At 43.7% G+C, this 14,286-nt stretch overlaps 1 protein-coding gene across 1 annotated transcript in view; it reads right to left on the reverse strand.

Annotated features, from left to right (window-relative positions):
• Positions 1 to 776: 776 nt before the first annotated feature.
• Positions 777 to 14,286, reverse strand: part of LOC308171552 (tensin-3-like) — a 50,272-nt gene continuing 36,762 nt past the window's right edge. The window contains exons 17-27 of the mRNA XM_080546418.1: positions 12,182 to 12,326; positions 11,321 to 11,943; positions 11,002 to 11,088; positions 10,743 to 10,874; positions 8,621 to 8,716; positions 8,328 to 8,405; positions 6,725 to 6,802; positions 5,760 to 5,928; positions 4,086 to 4,154; positions 3,893 to 3,922; positions 777 to 3,263 (exon numbers count right to left, since the gene is read on the reverse strand). Coding sequence (XP_080402544.1) covers positions 3,119 to 3,263; positions 3,893 to 3,922; positions 4,086 to 4,154; positions 5,760 to 5,928; positions 6,725 to 6,802; positions 8,328 to 8,405; positions 8,621 to 8,716; positions 10,743 to 10,874; positions 11,002 to 11,088; positions 11,321 to 11,943; positions 12,182 to 12,326 — 1,652 coding nt within the window. The 3' untranslated portion in view covers positions 777 to 3,118. The remainder of the gene's footprint in view (positions 3,264 to 3,892; positions 3,923 to 4,085; positions 4,155 to 5,759; positions 5,929 to 6,724; positions 6,803 to 8,327; positions 8,406 to 8,620; positions 8,717 to 10,742; positions 10,875 to 11,001; positions 11,089 to 11,320; positions 11,944 to 12,181; positions 12,327 to 14,286) is intronic.

Consider the following 14,286-nt stretch of genomic DNA (forward strand, 5'->3'; position numbering starts at 1 on the left):
GATCCAATGTCTAAATATAGTATAATGATACACAGGGCGTTGTATTGTTACAGTATTGTAAAAAAATTCAATTCTCAACATTTTTTTCACAGCCCTACTATAATAATGATAATAGTGTGATGGCTATCATGTCTATCAAATTAGCCATCGTCCTGGCATGAGTGGGTGTTGGTTCCAACGCACCTGTTTGTTTGTAGTTCCTCCGTTTGCAACAAAGACTCTGGACCTTTCCATGAATTGAAGGGGTCTTAAAATCCAAAGTCCAAATAAAAGTAACAAACGAAAGTAATATATGTTGGTGTGGTGTGGTATGTATGTAAATGTTTGTTTGTATGTGTGTCACTTCTGGGTGGGGCCTATCCCCGATCGGAATTCAAAAGCAAAGTTATCAAACAAAGTTGTCAAACAAAATAACTTGTATCAAACAAAACTTGTATCAAACAAAACAATCAATCTTTTCTAATGTGGTGGTTTATCGTGATGGTTGAAAAACTGTGTCGCACCCTCACTTGTCAAGACTCATCAAGCCCAAGCAAGGAGAGATCACTTCCTTATATCAATTATGTCCTTAGATTGGACGACACCCATTTTCAAAATAAAAGTCTTTATGGGCCAAAGTACCACTTTCAAAATACCATTCAAGTGGCTTTTCATAAATAATAATACATAATAATATAAAGCATTTTTGGCTCCAACAAATAGAATAATGATTTAGATGAGAGAAATTGAGCTACTGAAGAAAGAAATGGACCAATGACATCACTTTTCCCTTTTGTTTATTTACATCAAACATTGAAAATGCCATTCTCATATACAAATGAACCGTTCATGTCACTTGCAGATCAATATGAAACATAACATAAAATATAATTATTCTTCCAAATGTGAGATAGTAAATGTATTATGAGGTACAGACACTACATGATATATGACTACTGTATCATGAGCAAATATTACAACAAAAATGTACATACAACAAACGTATATCAGCAACATTATTTTGTATAAGTTCCTCCCCGGGTTACATATTTATTTGAGATTAAAAGAGAAGAAAGTGACCATGAAAAAGCAGAATAGAATGAACACTTCAATAATAATAATCTCAAAAACATTGTCCCTTGGCAAGATGTCGACTGAGGGAATATTACTTATTCCATTCTTGTTCCAAAGCACGAATATTGTACATCATTAACAGATAACTTTGGACATATCGGAACTTATAATAGCACAATATAAACAGTGAATTCAAACAACTACTTGTTGTTTCAACACACATACATACACATATATACTTTTTTTTCTACATTTCAAATGAAACATATACAGATGTCCTCTAAATATATTTTTAACACTGAGACATTGCAATATATAGTTATTGGCAATAAAATGCCATCAAAATGACAACGCAAAACACTTATTTGACAACAGCTAGAGGAATGTCAAATTGTTTCTTTTAAGATTCTTCTAGACAAAGTACTAATGTATTTTCAAACAAATCATGTTGACTAATCATACAATATATTAGGGAATACATATAAAATATTTGTTCTGTTGTTTGATTCGTTTATTTTAACACACAGCTTTCAGCTTGCATTTTGGATGCACTCTTGTTGTTGTTGTTGTTGTTGTTGTTGTTGTTGTTGTTTTGATAGTGGTTACTGTATGTCACAGCACATTTCCTTAGTTGAGTAAGAACACAATTCAACAGGATGAATTGGGACAAAATACCACCGTTTAAGGAGATGAGTTACATGAATTTCACTAATTCTTTAGACAACATGTTGGCTTAAAGGGACAATCTGGGATTAAAGAAAATAAACAGCTGGAAATAGTTTTTACCACTTTCAAATTCATAGACCGAGCTATGCAAGGACCGAACATCCATTAAAATTATAGTTGAACCATGTGTTGAAGCTATACAGTGTCTGTTTTCAATTACATTGTTTACAAACAATGGAATAAAACAAGCTTATATTCTGCATTCGGATGAGGTAAGACAGTTGAACGAAACTCATGAGGCATGTCTAACTTATATTCTTCAAGAATCAATAGTTACAATTTAAAAGTAAAACAATTGATGTACCAATCCCAGAGTGCCTCTTTAAGCGTTGTCTGTATGGTGCATGATATAATGTTAATCGATTTCTTATCTCATTAGATGACAGACCTCAGTTTAAGGCCAAACAACTTTTGCAAAATAAAGGTCATTGCTCATGGGAGTGGGGAGGTGTGCCCCTCTGTCCAATCAGGTAAAACAGGGACCTGTTTTGGCTTGCGAGTCATTTTAGAACTAGTGGCTTAAAATATACAATAAATCCTGTAGCATCTCTTTAAGGTAAATAGAAGTCAAATATCACTTAGTGATGTGATGCATTTATAAAAATAGAAATTTGACATTGCATAGATAAAGTAGAGAGAAATGATCCTGTAAGGCAGCAGCCATAAGGATTTCACATTACCCATTGTTACATAATAGCTAGCTTGAGTAATGCTCTGTATAGTTTCTTTCTGTTTGGTTAAATATTAGACACATTACATAGTGTTACATATCGTAAGACAAATGACCAGTTAAAGAGACTAACCATAAGACCTAGGTCCAATAGATATGACATCATCTGAGGTGGACTTGATTCAGAGTTTGCACTTTTGGTACTATTCCATCGGTTCCATTGTACCGGGGAAAAAATGACATCAAGTGCAGCTCAAGTATTGAACATGCATTATGTATTTAACACAGGTCTTCCAGCCATGGTGAGATGTAGGTCTACCTACCATACATGGTGAGAGTATGATTAACACATTTTTTAAACCCGAGAACCATAGGGTATAAAAAGATGGGATACATAAAACTGTAAACCCTTTCGAGACAGAAATACAAACCTCTGTATTAGTTCTAGGACAATAAATGGAAAGAAAATACACATCTTATAATAAACCTGTTTTATATTCTCTTCTCTTCCTTGGGAAACCATCCCAAATGTTCATCGTCATCAAGAAGAGAGTCTGTTGACAGAAGTCCAAAGGTCAAAAGTTCACGGCTCATCTTCATGAAAGATCCCATTGACTCTTGCATGATGTTGGTCCGGTATAACCTTGCCTCAACGTTGCCTCAACATTGCTACTTGGTCTTTTGGGAACCGATCATCACCTTGGAGACAAAGTTGACGATGGCACTGGCGGGCTGCTCGGGGTCGTGCTCGGCAAACAGGTGACACACGTTGTCCATGGCGCTGCCCGTCTTTCTTGCCACGAAACCGAAGATCCTGGAGAGGAGCATGGCAGAGGGAGAGTTAGCGTACTTACTTTCACTGCATGGATCAAGCATGTTTTGGGGTTATGTTTTAATATCCACACTAGCATGTTGTATGTTGTTTGTGTCTGAATGAGGAGTAAGCTACAAATGAATCGCCCCCAGTGGGATCAATAAAGTTGTCTGAATCTGAATCTGAATCTGAAACCACTAAAAATAGGTGATGCGCTGGCTATGTTTCCCAAAATGCTGTTCGAGTGTGAACAGTAGATATTAGAAAGTAGATCTTGGATCTAAAATTACCATCTAAAGAACTATCAACTAACTTGATCTATAGCTTTCCTCTCTCTCTCCCTGGTTCCGATGCCTTTACCCATAGAGGATAGAACAGTTCTACACTCAATATCTATGCATTTACTTCACTAAAGCAAATCTCTCTACCATAAGAGTATGGAGTATGATAAGCTGTCACCTGTAAGGCTTTCTCATTTGCATATGCGCCATGACTTACTTTGCTGAAGTCTATGCATTTACTATCTATGCATTTACTTCACTAAAGCACATTTTTCTACCATAAGAGTATGAAGTATGATAAGCTGTCATCTGTAAGGCTTTTTCATTTGCATATGCGCCACGACTTACTTTGCTGAAGTGCAACCGTTCTTCGTCCACCTATGAACGAATAGGAGAAAGAGCAGAAACACATGTAGAGTTTATCATGTGTTTATCGTCATTCGAAAAATACGCTTGAAAAAACACGACCACCCAAACCGACGGGACGGTGATCGGCACGCCCTTTATTCAGAACATGTTGATTCAGGAAGTCGTTACTCACTTGCGATCTTGTGGGTCCAAAGCACAGAATATGACAGTGTTGACAGCATAATGCCTCCTGAAGAAAAGCCTGGGAGGAAGGAGGGAAGGGAGGAGGAAAACAGGAAGAAACGATGAGAAAAATAACTTTATAGGGAGGATAACCATACAAAGATGTTCAAATCCGGTGCATGAATGAAACTACGTGTGCAGGTGTGTGTGCATTGAAGGGTGAGTGTGCATGTTTATTTTAGTTTATTAGTTTATAGTTTTCGTGGACAGTCCCCATTAATTAACAGCAATAAAGCAGTAAATGGAACAGCTTTAGCCTACATGGCTAATTTCCAGCTGTAGTCCCCGACAAGGGACTGTTAATATGCAACCTAACATACATTAGTTAAAAGAAAAAGAATCGCATTATATTTACAATTAGAGCAAGCATAAGCAAAATGAAGAAAGACATACAAACATATCGCACACAATGATGATGGCAGCAATCAATGCGGTTCATGCAATAAAAACAATATAAAGGCGACAAGGGAAAAGAAAATGGTCACAGCAACCACATTAAAAGCACATACAAGACGTGGCGGGTAGCAGAGATGGAGGGGCAGCATCGATGATCATGTCACATTAACACACAGGTCACATCTGACAAAGATTGATGTGTGCAGTTATAGTTATCAGACAGCCATGTTTTAAGGTGTGTTGTAAAGGTGTAGTATGTATATATATATATATATATATATATATAATTATTATTATTTTTTGATATGGATGAGTAGTGAATTCCAGTTTTGTATTGCTTTACCAGAAAATGATAGTTGATGATGATAAATGTGCTTTTCCTAAATGGGACTAGAAAGTCACCTTGTGTGGTGCTTCTGGTGATCTGACTGCTATTGTTACGTTGGGTGAATGACTTAAGAGGAAAAGGAGCGGTGTTATGCAGGATTTTGTAGACCAGGCAGATGTTTTTGTATTTGATAATATCTTCCCAGCTCAGAAGTTTACAGTTTACAGTCTAGGGTAGACTCGGTGTTCTTTCAGAGATTTAAGTATTGTAGAATCCATACCATATCATCCATCCTTTGCCGTTGAGAGTTTAAGAGAATTAATAATTGATTGAGTTTTAAGTCCAGAGATGGGTTGAATGCTGAAGGGATGCTTGCTTTCATCCACTTAAAGAATATTTGCAGTTGTTAAAGGGAAATTCTGTGCGATTTCAGCCACAGAACTGATTAAATATTCATTAAAGGCTACAGCTATTTGTGTTGGATCTTGCATTAGCTAACCATTCAGTTTCAACTCTAACTGGTTCCTAGGCCTGTGGTTGATCCCCATTACATTCTTAATCTGTTCCCAGATCAGCTTGGTGTTACCCTTTGCCTCATTAATAATAGTTATAAAAAAGTGTGTGTGCGTGCATGTGCGCGTGCGTGTGTGTATGTGTTACGGTACATGTGGGAATACGGTACATGTGGGAAAACTAGAGTTAGGGTTAGGTGCTACGTCGACTTGGTACATGCTGGCATGTCTAACCCTAACCCTAATCCTATCCCTAACCCTAACCCTAACCCTAACCCTAACCTTAACCCTAGCACCCTAGCACCTAACCCTAACCCTAGTTTTTCCACATGTACCGTCTTCCCACATGTACCGTAACATATGCATGTGTTTGTGCTTCCCCACTCACTTCCTCTGGTTGTCGGTGAGGGTGATGCCCTGGGAGGAGACTTTGAAGTGGACCACGGTGGAGGTCGGTAGAGGGTCTGAACTCAAGGTCACACTGGTGGCCTTCTGGACCGCCTGGTACCCCGTCAGAGACTCCATCTCCACGGACCCCAGGAACCACACGTTACACGCTGCAAAGGCCACAGGAGAACACTCTAAGGAACTGTTGTTGTTGTTGTTGTTGTTGTTGTTGCCCAGTACACAAGTAAGTGTAGCGGAGGTGTTTTGGGAATCACGCGCCTGTAATGAGGTTGCCATGTCTGAGACATGCAAACTCAAGTGTTGCCCTTCAGACTTTGAGGATGTCCTCTAGTCTCCACTATAATCCCCACTATACTCTTGACCGTTGTGAAGACCTGATTCTGAGAAGTCTTATCTAGCCTATCAAAGGGCAAGATGGCGTGAATACCATCTTGCTTAGCCTATCAGATCTACACACGTGTCTGGGGAGGAGTGGGCTATGGGTTGTTTCTGGACAGGGCCGTGGTGTCTGTCGATTATATCTAACAGCAGCTGGTGAAAGCGGGAACAGGTCGGCAATCGAAATGTTCAGACTTTTATTCCGAAAAATGTAAATAAATTCCAACATTGTTGAAACGAGTGTGTCATTGATTTTCAACAATGTTGACATTTATTCAAATTTTTCCGAATAAACATCGGAACATTTGGTCGGCTGCCGACTTGTTCCCGCTTTTCACCAGCTGCTGTCACATATTTTATACATGCCACATTTTATGTGCCTTTGACCGTTTTATGGTCGAACTTTATCATAAACAAAGTCACAGCTGAGGGATGTTGTAAGGCAACCCCTCATCTGTGACTTTATTCATAATAAAGTACTGACTTGTATATTAATAATATTATGACTTATATATGATGTATGTATGATGATGATGATGATAGGTATGATATGTGTCTCAGCCATACCTGCTCCTTGTTTGAGGAGCTCAGCAGCAGAGTTGGTAACAGACTGTGACGGATTATCCACCACGTCTTCCAGAGGATCTACAAATGAAAACAAAGAACCGTTGATGAGCCAAATGCTTGAAGCAGGGCTCTCAAGTCTCACACACGCATTTCAACCCGTTCACACGCTCACACGCCGCGGGTGTCTCACGCCCAATGCGTGAGACTTGAGAGCCCTGGCTTGAAGTGAAAAGGGGTTTCTTGAGTTCTCCTTTTCTCTTGCCTCCTCTTTTACCCCTCCCCTCTTCCATTAGTGGCATATGTATGTATGTATGTATGTATGTATGTATGTATGTATGTATGTATGTATGTATGCCTACCACGTATAAGTCATTCATCCCACTTGACAGGAGCAGCATGCGCAAGCTTATAAATATAATTATGCATCGATTTATAGTCTAGTGCAATTATCCCCTGCATCATTAATCTGAACAGAGGGAGAGAGGGGGGGGGGGTGCATCGTCTTATAGCTTGCTTTACAAGAGGACACAATTAGGATGTTTTATGAGGATGCAATCATGTTTTGTCATAAATGTATGTATATTGATCATAATGTCTATCGTTTGATACAATATGCAAGGGCCGGATATCATTAAAGAGGATGCAACGCTGTTGATAGCAATGTTGAGGATAGAGCTGACTTCTTACCTACTTAGATGTCAAAGACACATGGGGCCCTATTATGCACTTCTTAACTTGCCGTCTTAAGTGTTAATTAAGACGCACCGCCAGGTTAAGACCTACCGCCACCCTTATTATGCGCTTCATACGCGCTACTGCTATTATGCCGGTGTCGATAGGCGCCCACACATAAGACGTAATACTCCCGTGCATATATTACTCATTGTGGGAGTGTTCATATGTTAATGAAGTGCACTAGGCGCCCCTGCTATTATGCGATCTGACTTTGCTCCTCGCGCTAAGAAGTGGTTTGAAAAGTTCTTAAGTTTAGACTTCATGCACGTTTTGAAACACGAGCGCGCCTCCGCGGTTTGCGCATGCATGTGGGCACACATGAACACGCACGTGGCTCCACGGCAAGACGTCAATTACGGTCACAGTATAAATGCTTTATTTCAGAAGGGAGAGGCAGAGAAGCGCGCTGACCTCCTTCTTAGGACTTCCATAATAGCATAGCGCTAATGACTCAACGCAGCCGGTTCTTAAAGGGAATGGCACCTGGCACGCTGATTGGGTTGATTGAGAAGACGCCCAAAACACACCCATGACTAATTTCTTTGCTTAGCGCCGGGTTTTAGGCGCCCACTACCGCACGCATAATAGCAAAGTGGCCTTGACCACGCCTCCACGTCTTAAGTTTAGATCTACCGCCTCGTCTTATTGATGAAGTGCATAATAGGGCCCACAGTCTCTGTTCTATGAAGTATATTCCTATCTGAACATTTTTTTTTTTTTGCAGTGTTTGAGTGTGCGGATGCTGTTATTTTGCACTCTGATACTGATACTCTTCAGTTCCAGCACCTCAGCAAACGGATGAGCGTTATTTTCACTTTCTGAACATTCCAAAAATGTTTTGCCCTCCTGATGGGGTGTGACCTCTCACCTCTGTCAGGTATGATGAGTTTGCAGGGCAGTGCCAGGGGAGTGATGGAGTGCTGGCACACCAACGCCGTTAGACTTCCTGTTTGATGAAAAACAAAACCAATTTACAACACATCCTGGTTCAACACTGACCACTACAGAAGGAAACAAATGCAGTACCCTACAGCAACTAGCAGAGGGCGCTCTGCGCCACTCAGTTGTTCATGTTAGTACCGAGAATAACCAGTAGGCGTCCCTACTTTACCACTGTCCCCAACTGCGTATGAAGTGTACTATACTTCGTAGCAAACTCACCAAAGTAGGGCTCATTGGGACAGCCCTTCAACCTCACTCCCTTCTGAGTGCACTCAATGAGGAAGTGTCGAACCAGTTCATTGGACAGATCTCCTCCTATGAGAGAGAGAGAGAGAGAGAGAGAGAGAGAGAGAGAGAGAGAGAGAGAGAGAGAGAGAGAGAGGGGAGGGGAGGTAATAAGAAACATGCCATCTCACTTTACACAACAAGAGGTCAGGATACTCTGATCAATCACAAGGCGAGGTGGCCGTTCTTCTTTACTCTGACACTTGTAATAGTCTCCCCTCCATTCCTCACATACTCCTTCCTCACTTAGAGGGAAAGCTATTGGGACACGCACCCCTGGGGGGTATTCCATCAACATCGCTAAAGGACAATCCAGGCTTATTTTGATAAATCCTGTGAGATTTATAAAAAAACGTCCAGCCTTGGATTTTCCTTTAGCGACGTTGAAGGTATACCCCCCTGGTGTTATTTAAGATAAACACAACAGAGATTGTCAATATGATTGGCCTGTTTTTGCCACATCTAAAGCCGAGCTACAGAACAACTTGAAATATGAAACATCCTGAAATATCTCCATCTAACTATCACCAACTCCTATGCCCCCCCCACCCCCCCCCCCCACTATGAGCAACAAAAGAAACAAGTTCTAGCAGTGTTACAAATCAACAACATTCCCTCCAAAGGGCCATGAATGAGGAACATGTATTCGTGGAATGTCCCTGACACAAAAGGTAATGAGAAGAAAAGGTATTTTCCTCATGTTTGGATTGGGTTTCACACTCCTGAGGTGCCACAATGCCCTAGCGAGAGGTGCGGAGAGGGCCTGTGTCATGATATCATAAGCGCCACAGCGGCCCCATCCTACTGGGAGGCTGGGGGGGAGAACAATAGCACAGGTGTGTATGTGGGGGAGGAGGAGAGTGGGTGAGAGGTTATGTCTCAGTGGGCGTCTATGGGACTCTCTAGAGCTGGTCATGAGGACACCAGTGGTCCATCATCATCCCATCATCAGCACCATGTTCTTTCTTGTGAGCGTTTACATGAACGGAGTCGTTCCAACTTGTTGATTGTGATTGAGCAAAGTCGGGGAGCTATTATAGTTGTCAGTTGTCTCTTGGATTCGAGAGTGGAGTGTGTGCATCAGACCTAGTATGTATTTGAAATATGTTTTTTAAAAACATGTGAGCGTTTCCTTGAACCTGTCTGGAGTGCCAGTTGGGTGGGGTTTACACTTTTGCGTATATTCCATTGATTCCATTTTGCCATGAAAACCTAATCAAGCACAGATATGTTTTTGACATGATTTTGAATTACAGAACTCAGGTCTGGTGTGCATTAGTTTAAATAATGTCATAGATTACTTGTTTTCTTTCCCAGACTTTAGAACTTGATGATAATTGGCTATGAGCATTCAGGGCGTCAATAACCCTTCACACAAGAAATATCTGCCCAGTGTGTCATACTTAGTACGTGAACAATAAAAACAATACATAAACCCGATGTATTTCAATATGTTGGATAGAATCATCGATGTCAGGTTCTGTGGGACAAAAAAAAACATCCCTGAAGAGGAGCCTGACATCAGAGTGGGTTTACTAAGCCGGCAGGTCCATTGTTTAGGTCTGAAACATTAGTCGAAGATCTAAGCCTGCCTGGCAATTGAGGCATACTAGGCTTCATCACAACACTGCCCAGGAGAGAGACCCAAAGCGAGGGCCACTCACACAGGGAACAGCGACAGGACGATCATGTTGCATTCATGGAGGTGAGTTCAGAGGAATGTAACAGTAGATGACTTTTATGGCCGATTGTCTTGATTTTTCCAGTATATGACCAGTCTGTGTTGTGTCCCTGTTATTGAAGCTGAGTGATGAATTTGCCCATAGGCGCTGGCCTAGGATCTGCTTCATCTCCCCCCCAAATTCTTATGTTAATCGGTTCCAGGGAATACAGCACCTAAACTGACCCTGGATCTGCATTTAGTAGGGAAAACGTCACCCTTGTCTACTGCGATGGAGCAGGGTTCTGGAATATGTCACACTTGAAAGAGATGAACTAGATGAACTCATCAAGCTCCGCTCTCCACGTCTCTTTCCAGCTAAAATCCCGACGGTACCTTTCTTGCTCTGCTGCAGGACAGAGGGAGGGGGTGTGGCCACCTTCATGGCCAATCCGTAGGCTCCTCTGAAGGAGTGGCTGTCCCGGACAATGAAGCTGCCGGGCTCCGTGTCCTTCAGGACCGAAATAGCTGCGTGGGGAAGAAGGACGTAGACGAGAGTTTAATGTGGGTAACATCGTCCAGATATTTTTGGGCCCTAAGGGCAGTTCTCCACTACATTCTCAGTTGGAATGTATGAAATTGGTGTTTACTGTACCTTGATCCCTTGAGATATCTGGCTTGTACCAAAATTTCGACGTGTCTTGCACAAATTTCACGGTCAACTGCTTGACCGCCAGCACATCTGGAAATATCACAAAAGAACAAAACCTGTTAGCGAATAGCACACAGCACCAACACCAGCCATTCTCTATAGTCCTAAATGAGTAGCGTATTCAAATGGAACAGTGGCTATCTTCCATTGTCGACACTAGCAGACCACCATCGACAGGAGCGATGCAATTGGCAACGAATCGGAGGTGCGACGCTAGTGTGGACCTCGGAACGCAAACTGTGATCGAGCGCTACGGGATTACCTGGCAGGGTGGAGGCGGTACCGGGCATCTGCGCCGAGAGGTCCGGCAGAACATTGGGAAAGGGGATACTGAGCGAGCTCCCGCTGTGGGGGCTGGAGAACCCGCTGAGGGCCGGAGAGGCCGTGCCCAGGGAGTGCTCCCCGTCCGACGCCCTCCTCTTCTCGGGTAGCAGCGGAGGCTGAGCCTGGGTGTACTGGAGCTGCTGGAGCTGCTGCAGCTGTTGGGTCCGACCCTGACCCTGGTCCATGGAGGTCAGGAGGAGGCCCCTCTCTGACCCTCCTCCGTTCCCCAGGAGAGAGGAGACCGAGGCTGGGCAGTCGGGCCCGCCACCGCCGCCGCCCCCGCCGCCGTAGCCCAGGCCGGAGTCGTCCTGCTCGTCGAAGCTCCGCGCGGGGCTGTGGGTGAGAGCGTAGCGGCCCATGCGGCTGCGCTGGCTACCTCGGGGGGAGCTGTGGGCGTTGGGGGCCGGGTGGGGGTGGGGGTGGGAGTTGGGTGGGGAGTGATGCCCATAGTCCAGGGACATTGTGTGGGGAGGTGGCTGCCTAGGGGTGGGGTAGTTGCTGAGGGAGGAGTGGCGACTCAGGAGCGTCCCCTCTGGCCAGGACTGGCCTATCATGGATGGGCTAGGGACAAAATCAAGAACATCGTAACATAAGTATCGTCCCAACATACCATATGTGATTTCACTGTACAGCTACCGTAATCTGAAGGCATAGGAATTTTGCCAATGAAAACGACAAGTCTATAATGACAAAAATGAACAGGGATTTTTCTTCTTCTTTTATAACATCTAAGTCTAAGAAAGGATATTTTTCGCATGAACACGAGCAGCGGCAAATACAACGATGTGATTGGCTGTACCTGTCTGTCCGTTGGAGGGTCCCACTGATGGAGACGGAGCGAGAGGAGCCGAAGGACCTGTGGCAGTTGGGGGAGGCGTCTGGCAGCCCCTCGTCTGAAGACAGGGGACCGTGATGACCAATCATGTCAGAGCAACCCCGAGCATCTAGGAACATGTAAGAGAGGATAAATGAGGGCAAAGGACAATAACTACGACCAGATACACACCGCTACAGCACAGTGTGGGCTTTCCAATTTTGCTGACATCCAAGAAACATTGTGCAGTATGCTAGACATTATACAGCCTGGACAAGAACACCATTAAATCCCTCTACATCAGGTTAAAACAGGAGACATTTAACACATTTAAGCGGTTAGCAAGCGAGGGTCTTTTCAGCGCCCGGTGTGAAAATATAATCATACGGACTGCTCCCAGGTGCAGTGCAATTAAGTGCGTCCCACTAACAAAGTAATCAGTGGCGGAGAATTAAATGAATCTCTCTCTCCGCATGGCTTGACAGCACCCATCGATCTGCGGGACGGAGTAGATTACTCCTGTCAGCACTAAACGGACTGGGTCAACAAATCAGCTCATTCAGACAGATCAATGAAAAGTCCCCCACTAAACGTAATTAACTAAAAGCTTTTATTTCATCAATCATTCCCTGGAGTCTCTGACAAGTGGCCCCAGAGCACGTTTCCATACAGCTCAGTGATGCTCCTATGGGTAACTTCTTGGGAATGTGTGTGTGTGTGTGTGTGTGTGTGCGTGTGTGTGTGTGTGTGTGTGTGTGTGTGTGTATGTGTGTGTGTGTGTGTGTGTGTGTGTGTGCATGTGTGCACATGTGTGTCTGTGTGTGTGTGTGTGTGTGTGTGTGTGTGTGTCGGGTGGCTAGACAGACGAGATCTCTCTCCCCTTTATTTAAACAGAGCCACTTTCACTCGGGGGAAGAGAAGTTATTGTGCTCCGCTCCCAGACCCCGGCGTAACCATAGCAACGCCGCTACCGCCGAACCCTGGGTAATGGGGCACAGTGGGGGCATAGCTCAGCCCTGGGCGCTGTCCCTCTGGCACCCCCCCGGGCATAGGTCGCTATGGCAACAGACCAGTCAGGGGGTCAGACAGAGACAAAGACGGACATGAGAGTCACGTCGATGAAGAGACAGTTTGACTGCGTGTGTGTGTGTGTGTGTGTAACCTGACCTCTGACATTGTCACTCTCTTCACTCACCAACGACACACGCTCATGACAGGACAGAACTGTGCCAACTGCTTAGGAACTACTACTGCTAGGAACCAACGATGACGGTCTCGTTTCAGAGGGAACCACAAGGAGGTGACTCCAGGCCGTATCAGATCCCATTTGTCCGCCCTTCTTCGAAAGCATGCACTTGTGCACTTGTCCACTTGGATTTAAAAGCATAGGGCTGGTCTAAACAGGCCTCCTACATCACTCCACTGCCATTGAAGCCCATGTAAGGGAGTGCACTCGTGCCTACTTCAAGAAAAGGGTGGAGAAGCGGGCCGCAGGCACTGTTGAAAAGATATTTGACGTGACCGTGAGTGATACAAATCTATATCAGAACGCTTGGGAAACGACATGAAAGTTCATAAAATGGCAGAGCTACAAAGCCTTCAATGCCACCACAACCCTCCCCATCTCGGAAAACAATAAACAACCGTATAAACCAGGGCGTGTCCTCCACCACGGAGAAACATCTAATGCCGCAAAACAAAACGTCTACGCACCGAACGAAAAAAACAACTCTTTCTTAATCACAAAGAGGCTTAGCCACCATGAGCTATAAAAGATTGTCTCTTTTCAGGACAGAAAACCACACCGATATATTCTCCAAACCAAACAGAGAGCGAGAGGGAGACTCCCCACGGGGAGCAGTCTATGTAAAGGCATTGTTTTAGGCCTCCGCTTCCAACCACGACCATGTCCTCAACTACAGTGTTAGCAGATCAGATAACAATACATGGGTTGAGGCAGACTGACCTGCACCAGTTCGATGCCAGACGGGGTGACCACGTCAAGACAATCAAACACATGTGTTAGGTGTTACAAATAGTGTTCTAAAAGCGTTCTAAAAGCATAACAATCGAATTGAATAAAACAAACA

This window comes from Nansenia antarctica (genome assembly GCF_963989245.1).
Source record: "Nansenia antarctica genome assembly, chromosome: 16".
In the NCBI taxonomy this organism is placed as follows: Eukaryota; Metazoa; Chordata; class Actinopteri; order Argentiniformes; family Microstomatidae; genus Nansenia; species Nansenia antarctica.